The sequence below is a fragment of the Alligator mississippiensis genome, chromosome 2, assembly GCF_030867095.1.
Source record: "Alligator mississippiensis isolate rAllMis1 chromosome 2, rAllMis1, whole genome shotgun sequence".
Lineage (NCBI taxonomy): Eukaryota > Metazoa > Chordata > Crocodylia > Alligatoridae > Alligator > Alligator mississippiensis.
In genome coordinates, this window is record NC_081825.1 from 119643133 (window position 1) to 119655567 (window position 12435).

Sequence of the window (12435 nt, forward strand, 5' to 3'; positions counted from 1 at the left end):
TTGATATCAAATTACAGTGTTGCCCTCTACTGGCATCTGCTGAAAGCTGTTAAGCATCTATTCATCAAAAACCATAAACACCGTGATTAATTTCTGAAGGATGTTGTTTAATAGATTTCAGACCAGCTCTAAGTCTTCTCCTGAAAGCAAAGAACTCCTTTTATAAAAAGAGTGGGGGCAGCACTTAGCTGTCATCACTCGTCTGGTTACAAACCTCTACAAACTTTACCTTCAGAATACAAAGCCTAAAACATAAAAATGTCAGCTGGATTAATTAAATGTTTCAGTATCTGATAGTGTTCCAGACCTTACGGCATGGGTTAAAGACATGAGAGGTCACAGGAGATAATGTCGTATTTCAAGCAGATGCAGAGAAGTAAATACAGTATTCCACAACAAACTTGTAAAAAAAAATCCATGTATTAGTCCTTAGTGAAATAAAGCAAGGTAGTCCTCACACACATGAGTAAAATCCAAGACTACACATGTTGCAACAATACCTAGTGGATCAACCATAGTACTCTTTAAAGAGCAATTTCTTTCATCAGATGCCAGTAGAGGCTTTTGTAGGTCCTTAAGTTTTTGTCCCAGGGAACAAAGATTCTGATATCTTTCTATTAAAGCAGTTCAGGAGGAGCACCTCAAACTGGTGAAGACAGGAAAGAGGAAATGTGTCTGCTCTGCTCTAAGTCCAGATGAATGTCCCCATAGTTGGGGAGGCAGGAAGCCCTCAGGGTTAATTCTCTCTATGACCTTTAGCAAATCAGTTGTGAGTTTTCACATCTGTAAAGTAGAGATAATTTTACTTGCTTACCTACGTTACAGGATTGAATTAAGGGACAATTACTGTTTGGACAGGTCTTGGAACATGCCAAAGTTTTGGGTATGTGCAGCCGCTTTTATCAACACAATTAGTTCTGCATTGACTGGCAGAAGAAATTTTATTGTTTAACTTGCATTTGCAAATAAGAGTTTGTTATACAGTTAACAGCTTGCATAGATGGAACAGACTCAATTTGGTTAAATAGAAAATAGTTACATAATATATTGTTCGATAAATTAATTTTTGTAATGGAAACAATCTGATTTTCTTCATAAAGCTTATGTGTACAGAAAGCATAGATCCCAAATTCAGATGCCCTTACATTGGCCAGAAGGGGAAAAAACAAATCTTACTTCAGAAATTATGAAGCTTTATTCCTATTCACAAAATATGAAACTACCTTATAAATTCCTAGCCTGTGTAGATTTGAATATACGAAGCTCCCGAGTTACACTAGTGCACTGGTCACCAACCAGTGGATCTCGATCCACCGGTAGATCTCGGAGTCTCTTGCAGTAGATCTCGGAGCCTCTTGGAGTCAATCCGAGGCTGGGGTGGGAAGCTGAGTGCCCACGTGCATGCATGCCCCAGCCCAGCACATCAGTCCGTGGGGGAGGGAAGGACGGGGGCTAGAGTGAGGCCCCTGCAGTAAGGGACGGTGCTGCAGGGGCAGGAGCAGGGGTAAGTTGAGTGGGGCCCTGGCCGTATGGGGCTTACCTGCTGGGGAGGCATGCCCCCCAAATAATTTTTTCCTCCCTCTGCCTCGATCTGCACCCCCCTTTCCCTCCTGCCAAACTTACCTGCTGTGGGGGGAGGGGATGGCGGCAGCGTACAGTAGAACTTGGGTTGCTTTTAAATGCCAAAGATGATCTCCTACTTAAAAAGGTTGGAGACCACTGCACTAGTGGTAATAGGAGTAACTTAAATGAGAATGAACAGAAACCATCCTGACTTATGCTGATTTTAAGAGGCTAATCTATGAGGTACAGAATGTGAGAGGCTGAGTGAGCTTGATGTGAGGTGCTGATACATCCAGTAAGTCACTAGGCATGTCACAAAAGTTGTTGAAACTGTGGTGGAGCAAATTTTACTATAATATATTTAGTTAAATGAATAGAAGCAATAGGAGTAGGTTTTCTAATTAAAATGCATGGTGAGACCGAGATGGCTCAAGTGATGAAATGAGGAAATTCTCTTTTGCTACTGACTGACCATAAAAGTGACCATATACTAACTATGGTAGAATTCATGCCGACAGAGATGTTACAGGACCACAGGTGTTAAAGAAATAATCTTTCTCTATACATTTGTATTGTTTAAAGAAAAAATCAAGCAGCTAAAAATGCTATCTCAATCCAGCTCAAATGATGCCCCAACCAATCTTTTGTCCTTTCTCTGTGGTTTCCTCAGTGCTCAGATCTCTTTGTTTCTGTCTGAACTGAACGTGAACATTAGGCCAGAAAAATGTGCCTCCTTTTGATAGATAACCCATGCTGTGAAAACTTGATGTACTAAGGCAGTTCTTCCTTTCACCAGCCCATATTTGTGGATTTTAATGCTTATCTTATTTTCAGGTGAGCGTCCCTACCAGTGCCCTTACTGTGACAAAGCTTTCAGCAAGAATGATGGATTAAAGATGCACATTCGTACTCACACAAGGGTAAGTGTGGGTTCAGTTCTTTTAGTTGCCACTTGAGAACTGTGATTGTCCGTGAGCATTGAACAGAAAAATATGTTATTGCTATTTCAACAAAAGTACTATTTGCCTTTCAATATATTAGGTGTAAAAGGCTTACTCTGTTTAGCATTTTAGAATTGTAATTCTGGTTCCTGCATTAACTTGCTGTGTGACCCTGGACAAATCATTTAATTTTTTTCTATGCTTAGCTTCCCTTATATAAAAAGGGATAATTATTATTCCTACTTATAAGGTTGTTTTGATATAGTAATTAAAGTTTGACATCAATTAAATACAAATTCTATAATATTACAAGTTCTCTAAATACCCCATTTTTTTGTTGTCTGTTTCTTACTTCTACTGCCTAGTTTGAAGTCAAGTCCTTGACATGTATGTTTTCTAAAAACCAAAGGCCAGAACCTAGTCAGTTCTTCCTGCCCCTCCCACTCTCTTGTGCCCCTCTACTAGAAGGGATGGAAGGCCACCCTAAACAGCCAGATATGAATTCCCCTTGCATAGGGATATCCCCAGGTGGTGGAAAGCCGGCAGAGACACCTCTAAGATACCTGCTTCTGGCCATAAATAGCACATTGCGCTCAGATCCTAGCTCTTCCCATGGCAGGTCATTACTGCTGCCATAACAACACAGATTTCCATGTCCCTGCTTGGTACTCCAAATAGGACTTAAACATGGTGCCCAAAAACGCTGGTTTTCAGGTCATTTGTGGTTCTCTGCAGCACTTCCTGGTGGTTCATAAAGAGCTTACTGTTCCCATGATGTTTTTTTTCCTCCCTATTCCCAGCTGCTAAATGACTTTAGAAGTACTAAAAATGCCCATCTTAATTTTGTTCTAAAAATACCTGAAGGGCCATTACAGAGAGGATGGAGATGGGCTTTTCTCTTTGGCCAAAGAGGATAAGACTAGGAGAAACTACATCTTGAGGGAAAATTTAGGTTGGAGATTAGGAGGAACTTTCTGACTATGAGAGTGGTCAAGCATTGAGACAGGCTACGTAGAGAAACTGTGGAATTTCCATCCTTGGGAGTTTTCAAGATAGGTTAGATAAATGCTTGTTTGATATGGTTTGCTCTGAGGGATGATCTTGCCTTGAGCAGGGGGATAAATTAGATGATCTTGTGAGGTCCTTTCCAGCCCTGCATTCCATGATGTCACTTTGCTATATGAGGTAAGTACTGCAGGAAAGCTTTATAGCTATGAATATTGAGGAAACTTAATCTGCTAGATAATTTCTCTGTTAAAACACAGGGGTTAGCATACTACTCTGATTAAAATATTATAGATAATATAGAAATGAAACACACAGTTCAGACCATTAGGGCTGTACCTCCACTGAAGTTAAGGGAACTGTATGTGATATTTTATACCAGAGGGGCCTAAAATCTCTTTTTTCCCGATAAATATAGAACTTTACAAATTAATTCATTACAAACTTTAGGTTAAATGACAGACTTAGGGGATAGACAAACACTACATTAATAGTGGGAGAGATGCCACTCTCTAATTAGAATTGGGAGTATACAGGTATTCTTGAAATGTTTCCCAAAGGCAACATGCTAGATTCAGGCAAAAGATCTTTGTCTTTCAACCAGGAAGATCTCCCCTGCATTAGAGCTTCTCACCTGTATGCTTCTCACCTTCCTTGTTTCTTGATGCCTCCTGGGGACTGGGAAGAGTCAAGTGGCAAAGAAAGGCTCCCTGTGCATTACCCACATTGAGGTGACCTTGTTTGGGGGAGGTGAAGGGAGCAGGAGAGAGAGGTCAGCTGCAGTCTGGAACACCTGTATGCTCCCTCTCTTAAGAAGGTTTCTAGCACTAGAAATTTTTAGTGCTAGAAATGAACACCCCTAGTATACTGGGGTTTGGGTCAGGTGATCTTTGAAGTCCCTTCCAACCCCATGATTCCATGCTATGGCAGGTATCTAAATCATAAAGGGCTCAATCTGGCTTAAGAATTTGGTTGGCATAGAAAAAAATGTTTTTTAAATTTAATTTTGAAAAGCAAATATTACATGATAACCTACAAAACTGAGGGTATTTAAGCACTTGCAGGTGCATGTTGTATCCGGAGTCAAGAAAACTGGTTGTTTCAAAGACATAGAAGCTTTAATTTGCCAGAAATTGAATGTTGCCCTTTTGAGAAGTAAGTTTTCATGGTAGTTCTCTCTTCTGCTACTTAAACATTGAAACAGCCATAATAGCACACCTTTATAGGGATTTTATACATACATCTCAGTCTGACAGATTGCTGTTGCCTCTTTTTTAAAAGTCATTGCTTACACATATTTCTATATGTCTTTCCACATTGCCACTGTTACATGTAAACAAAATACCTTTGAATGGTTTGAAAACACTTGTATGAAATGGGACTTAATGAAAGACCAATTAAGGATTTATGCTCAGAAGAGGACATGAGGAAAAAGAAAATCATTCAAATTGCGTTTCTACATGACAGAGCCATAATTTAGCCAAACATGATAATTATTCACTCAGCAGTAGGACTTACTAAACGTGAAACCAACAGCCACGGTTCAGCAATAACTGCACTTCACAACATGAACATTGCATGCTGTTAAAGGATGCAATGAAGTTTAATGTTAAAAATAGCTTGAATAGAATGTTGCTTTGTAATAATGCAACTATTTAATCAGTATATTATCAGCTCAGCAGCAATGAACTCAGTATTTCCACGTACACTCAACTGGTACCATAAGAATATGGAGATTTCAATACATTTGAAATGTACCTCTCTAGTAAGAGGATGTGATACCATATCTGTCTTTTTTGTGTGAAGAAAAGAATACAAACCCATGCAGCTGTCTTACAGATAATTAAAAGTATGCAGAAATTCACAGAGTCCGTTTTTGTTGCTATCATGTTTATATATAGTTCAGCCCATAATTCTAAAGCCTATAAGTAATTTTTTTTTTTTTTATGAGCAGGTGGCATTTTATATAAACTAACACCTGGATTAGTGATCTTTCATTTCAAAATGGTGGTCAGTATTGGGATGTTACTAGCTGGTTTTGTTTCAACAAGCTTATATCTACTTCCTTGCACCACAAATCTGTGTTTACAATCAAGCGGTAGAAAAATTAATTTCTGTAATGTGAAAATGTTTGAAAGTAATGCAGTAATACAAGACACATGCTATTAACTGTGTGAACTCTTATGGTAATGTTTATAAATTCATTATGTTAAGGCTAGAAACAGCTATACTGTCATCTACTCTGAATTTTTTCATAATGTAGACCACAGAATTTTACTTTGTAATTTCAACATCCCATAACTTCCTGCTGAGCTAGAGTATATCTTTTAGAAAGATATTCAGTCTTCATTTTAAAGACTTCAAGTGATGAATAATGCACCCTCAGCTCTAGGTAAATTATTCTTCTGGCTAATTACACCTACAGTTATTACATTTATTTATGCCAGATTTTTAAACTCAGTGACTTAATTTAGACAACACTTAAAAACTATGATTTTCTCAGTGACATGCCTTTAAAGATTAAGAGAAAATTTGAACCATTCAATATTTTATTAATATTTTAATATTTAATAAACCACTTCTGATTACTATATGGCACACACAGAAAAATCTGCTCTGAATGGTAATCCTCCCCCTTATTTCAAATGTAGTCAATTCAGGATAAAACGTTGGGTCTTATTTGTTTTTTCTTAATGTGGATATTTGATAATTTTTTTGCAAAATTTTACGTAAGTTTACACGCACCCCCCTCACATCCCTCATGTCCTAATTGTGCTCCTTAGACTACTGAAGAGGAGGTGCACAAGTGAAAGAGAACACTGGAAAATGAAGTTACACATAGTTGAAAGGGACCGAGGCAGAAGGAAGAGAGAAAATTCTGAAAGTTAAATGAAATGAACTAAAATAAGTACTGACAAAAATATAAAAATGTATATGGAATGCTGTTATTAAAAGAACTCATTGGGTGCCCATCGCTGGGATAGCCTGGTGCTTTTCAGGGCTGAAGTTGTAAACATATAATATCTCATTAAGGATTAAGTTACATTAGATCATACTAAATCTGTGGAATGTTAAGCAGTGTTAAATTTAGAATGTGCCATGAGCAGTTGCATGTTAAGGATTAATATTGTTTCTTAACTGTGCAATTCTGACTTGTCACTAGAGAGTGGATGAGCTGGGGCATGGTTAGAAGCCAAGGCACTATTCCTGCTCTGCTTGGATCAGGGTGGGGGAGAGATGGGAGCAATGTATCCTGGGAGGACTGCAAATTGCTCATTTTTATTTCTGTGGAGGAGAATGAATTTACCCTAGGTAGGTAACATGGTCCATAGTTAACCCTTACCTGAAATGATGCAACTTTGAGGTGCTCGGAGGGAACTTAGCATGAGTTGATGAACTTTAGCATGTGGAAACTTGCATTTTAAGTGCCTTTAGCATGATCTAAGTGTAAAGTGTAATTTCACCCTGAGACACAGAATAACTTGAAGAATTGATCCCTGCAAGTTGGATATCACTCCGTTAGGATCCTGGCATTGGCCAAGGGAGAACAGTGAATGTGAAGAATACCCAGAAGAAAGTCTCAGAGGAAATACCGATTGGAAAGGCTTCACAGCAATAAATAAATGTTTATGTTGAGACCATTAAGGTCCCCTCCCTAGAGGGATCCCTGAATACAGGCACCTTAAAGAGCAAAGCAAGTGCATGGTCTCTGATATATATCACACAGTATAGTCACAGACATAGGCACCGAGTACCTGAGGGCCCTGTCTACCCTTGGGTAGAAGCAAGGGTGACCACCTGCCCCTAACTGAAGACTGACAAACACAAGTTACCATGTATCCCTGCAAGGGGCTGTGGGGAGCAGGACACAAGGGGTGTCATGTGCATGCGGTGTGCACACATGCACATGGCCAGGAATACAGCTCCCTCAGCTGCCTGCAGACAAGTCTAGGGAGAGGGGCAGATTGAGGCCCCCACAGTGAGGGATGGAGTGGCAGGGACTGGGCCAGGGGGTATTGCCCAGCCAGGGTGGTGCATGGGGCCTGGGGCTGGGGTGGGAGCAGGACAAGGCCACAGACAGCTGATCCAAGGAATGGGGAGGGCACAGTCCAGAGGAGGAGGACATGGGGGCCACGTGCCACCCAGAGTTGTGCATGGGGCACACGTGGATGTGCAATCTTGGGGCTCCCTGCCCTGCTGCCTTCCCCCTGGGGGCCCCACACCACCATTGTGAGGTGCCCCCTGCCCACCCAGCAATAAAAAATAACTTCCAGTGGATATACTCCCAACATCTTGCTCACATATGACACATCCAGACAAGTGCAGCCATGTGGTATGTGGTACCACAAATCTGTCTTTGGTGCTATACACCACACATTCAAGCCTTTCCTGTGCGGTAGTGTTTTTTTTGACCCCGTGCAGAAAATAAGTAGGGCAGCACACGTGGAAGCAGCATGCGCTGCCCAAAACCAGAGGCTGGCTGGCCAGAGGCATGCTCTGGCGAACAGCCAGGCTCCCAGCTGCAGGAGCAGCATGGTTGCAGCTTTCCCAGCCCCTAGGTCCCCAAGTAAGGCTGCTGGGGCCAGCACAGTTGCTGGCCCCAACCTCCCCTACCCCACCCAGGATAACCTGCTGTGCACTAGACTTCCCTGGGGAACCAAACATCTGTGCTTGTCTGTATGCATCTTTTAGAGTCTCTTTACTGCATCTCCAAGAAGGAGTCGTTTGAGGCATATGGAGATAAAGTGGTTTACACATACAAATAATAAATAATACTGATAATGACTATAAGCACTTAAGGTCTTTAAGTTAAATAAGGCAAGTTAAGGCAAACATTCCAAAAAAGTTAGAACACTTATTTTACCTCCTAGCGTATAAGGGCAGTGTTCCAAGCGAGAGGGTGTTCAGTATTGCTGGTGATGTTGTGACATCCCACCTTACCTCCTTGGATCCTGGTTTGGTGGAGCAGCTGGTGTTCCTGAAGGTGGACATCCCACTGCTGGGGTTCCCCCAAGCTCCAGGTGTAGACCCTCCTCACTCCGTACCTATTTGCTTTTTTTTATTTGCTTTTAGAATCTTAAGGTGCACTTTCACAGAAACCCCTGCTCCTATCTCCTTGAAACTTGGCAGGCTTCATGCCCTCAGAAGGGGCTACCAGCCCCGTTGGTTTAATCTGAATCTGCAAAACAATGACAAAGTTATAGGTATTTTAGTGATTCCCCATTAAAGTCTATGGTGAAATCTCCGAATCAGTGCCAAATCTCCGAATCTGAATTGGCACAATGATTCAGATCACTGAATTGAATCACTGTCCCTCTGAATTGGCCAGATCTGAATCCGAAGTGAATACTTGCTGCTTTGCACAGGCCTAATGCCTAGTGTTTCACAAGTGAATTAGGTTGTTCATTTATATAAACCCCTTACCTTGCATGGGCAGACTTCTCATCCATGCAGTGTACCACAAAGGATCACATCCTCAGGTTAAATTCTGAGAACAGAATGAAAAGCCCAACTATACTAGAGAAGAGCCAGGTGGTGATATATATTATTATTAGTAGTAGTAGTGTGTAGCTTCTCCTGTTGGAGAGAGAACAATTCACCATATACCAATAATTTGAAAAGCTTCCTTGAGATACTAAATCAATGTACTCTGTTTAGTGATTCCAGGTAATTAAAACAAAGAACAAACCCAAAAGAAACTGGCTAACCAAAATTTGTAATATTTTAGTACATTTTAACTCTAACTCTAAGTTCTACAAACCATCTAGGTAAGATTATAACACAAAGACCCACCAGGTGATTTCACACATGGCACAGTTTTGTTCTTATAAAGTGCAGTCCCTAATTCATTATTTTTTACATTGACAGTTGCCATTTAGTTGATATTTAAGTGTACTACAGAGGCAGTCAACTCCAATTAAGTTCTGATGGGACTTTGGTGAGTTGGTGGAGGTATAAGTCCCAGGACCCTAGTTCCTTGCTGGTCTGAGCTTCCAGATTTACAGCTTCCATAATTCCAAGCTGTCTATCGGGCTCACTGCCTCTAGGTCAGACATCCTAGAGTTTCAAAGGGCCATGGCAGACTGCTGCAGAGCTGGGCACAATTGACTTTTCTGAAAATTATAAAATTTTTGGTTTTAACTTGAGTCAGGAGAGTCAACTTTTGAAATCCTCCAGGAAATCAAAAATCCTTTTTTTTTCTGGCAAGCTGTATGGCTAAGGATTACTTTTATGAGTAGTTGTTTCCCTCTGTGATTTCCAAAAGTGCAAAGGCTTTGTTAGTGAAAGGACATACTTGAATTCCATAACCTAAGGACATTTTCATCTGGCTATTTACTATATTATCTCACATACCACACACACCCAAATATAATACATGTCTTGTTTTTGAAAGGCAGGATTTGCAGCAGGTGCTTTTTGGGGCAAAGTGTGTCTTGTATGTGAGAAAATACAGTAAGACCAGTTTCTGCCCATGATGGTAAAACAACATAGCTTTGGATACTTTGGCAAATAAACGTTGTAATGGGAATGATAACATATACTATATTTTTATAAGATGATTCATAGCTATGTCATGTTGAAGTATATAGTAGTGGTATGCTTATTTCATAGAAAATGATACTGAACAGATTTTAAGAGATGGGTAATTTCACAAATTTTAATTATAATACAATATTAAGTACCAGCCGAAAGAAAATAAGTTGTTTTTCTTAACATTTTCAATTTTGCAGGAAAATAGGCTTGCTTATTAATATCAAGCCAGTTAGAAAGTGTTCAGTAAAAAGTGAACACCTTTTTCCTCCTCCCATTTCCACTCTAGAGTGGAAGCTTTACTCCCATGTTTATATAGTAAAATAGTAAATGTGTAAAACAGTACTTTTTATGATGCTGTGAATATTTGCAATTTCTGGTGCAGCCATTTCATGCATTCCTCCCCATAAAGAAAATCTCTTGTAGTCCCCTAGCACTGTAGAGCAAAACCCGAGTCCAGCGGCTTTGCTCCAGTGAAAAAGAGTGAAATTACAGCAGGAGTAAAGACAAAAGATGCTTCAGAGACCTCTACTCTGTGAGACCAGAGACTTCTGGCTATGGAGAAATATAATCTCAAACTGCTTTAAAAAGGGAGCGGATGTCGGTGATGGTGGACATGGAAGGGCTTTTATAGTGTAACTTATTTTGAGGTCCTGTAGTGATACAAGTGAGCTAAATCACTGTAATTTTAACCCTGAATGAAACAGAGCTTCATTCTACCTGCACATCTATTTCTGTGTGTTCCTTCCAAAGTTTCCTGTGGAAACGCACCACAGAATTCTTTCCTATTGGTAGCATCAGTAAGACTCTCACTACATGGATTCTCCATAATGCTGTGTTTCAGCTTGCTGTTAATCATAAGGGACCCAATCCAAAGTGCATTGTATCCCAAATAAGATCAGACCTATTTTTTACTCAGAGCAGGTTGTTGTCATCTTGAAAAATGATAAATGCTTTTCAGATTCAAACAAAATTAAACCTTTACAGTGTTTGACACTGACTGGCTGCTGTTCAGCTACAGTTTTTATTTTAACCTTTTTAATGATATCCTTCCAGAGTTTAAGTACAAACCCATGAGGTCTAGTCTAGAAGTAGTTTTCCTTTGTTTCTAGGATACAAAAAAAGGACAACACTTACAGCACAATGGATAAACTGTGAGGAAACTCAGAAAAAACCCCAACATTATTTTAATATATGTGATCAAATTTCAAAAATAGATTTACATTTCTAGACATTTTTAAATATTTTTTTAAATGCAACAGAATAAATAGAGCCAATGAAAAATGAAGTCTTCAAGCAGCAGCATTCTTTGTATGGTCTAGAAACTTCACTTCAGATGCATATGGATATAAAACCACATATTGAATTATATAGTTTAATTATCTGCATACTTTTTAATGCGTTGTCTATATTACATAATAATAATAATAATTAAGGTTGAGTATTTTATCAGTCAAATAAAGTTTGGTCAATTGACTGGTCAAATATCGGTCAAAAATTGTAAAATATTGTCAATAGGACCAAGTAGTCCACATAAAAAAACATAACATTTTCTTTAAGAAATATGTCAAAACAATAAAAATATATATTTCTGTCAGGAAAACTACAAAAAAAAGTAGGGTTTTTTTTGTAAAATTGCTATAAACTTTGGTCAATAAATATGCAGTCGGTTGACTAGCCAATAGGCAATATTTGACCAGTTAATTGACCAGCTTGCCAACTCTAATAATAATAATAATAATAATAATAATAAGCATTCTACTTTTCATCAGTAGATCTCAACATATTGTGACTACTGCACTTCCTACAGTGGAAAAAAAATGGTTTGTCTTTGTTACTTTTGGAATAGATTACAAACCTCAAACTCTTTTGGAGTGACAGGCCAAACTAACACAGTGGGCACTTCTACACATGCTGTTATGGTGGGTGGTGTTGTTACTTCACCATCATCTAGTACTTCCTCTTGAAAGTACTAAAAGATGGCCTGGTAACAGCCGGTACTGCACAGTGTATGCTGTGCAAGGTTATTTTTAGGCACTATATGCCATAGTGACATGCGATAACGGGTGAGCATGTCACTACAGTGATGCAGCTGAGGTGTCATGGGTTTTGCTCATGGATGCTACGTCACCATAGCATGTTGCTAGGTTGACATAGTGTCATGTGTAGATGTGCCCAGTGTGATCAAAACACACACAACAGCTTGACACCCAGCCAGGACCACCACTTTCCCAACCATCTTATGCCTTCAGCAGTTGTCACCAGTTCCCACCAAATTGCCACTGATGTGTTTGCAACCTGGTCACTGCTGATGATTGCTGTTGGTTTTCTCCCTGTCACCAAATTGCTGACAACATCCTGGCTTTGTGGGATGGATAAAATTGCTTGGTGGGCT

At 39.6% G+C, this 12435-nt stretch overlaps 1 protein-coding gene across 9 annotated transcripts in view; it reads left to right on the plus strand.

Moving 5' to 3' along the window:
• Positions 1 to 12435, plus strand: part of PRDM5 (PR/SET domain 5) — a 169839-nt gene that overhangs the window by 132074 nt on the left and 25330 nt on the right. For all 9 annotated transcript variants that reach the window (XR_009459853.1, XR_009459852.1, XM_059722090.1 and 6 more), the window contains one exon: positions 2398 to 2483. Coding sequence is in view for 7 of the 9 variants with exons in the window: in XM_059722090.1 (XP_059578073.1) it covers positions 2398 to 2483 (86 nt within the window). In the remaining 2 variants the exon portion in view is untranslated. The remainder of the gene's footprint in view (positions 1 to 2397; positions 2484 to 12435) is intronic.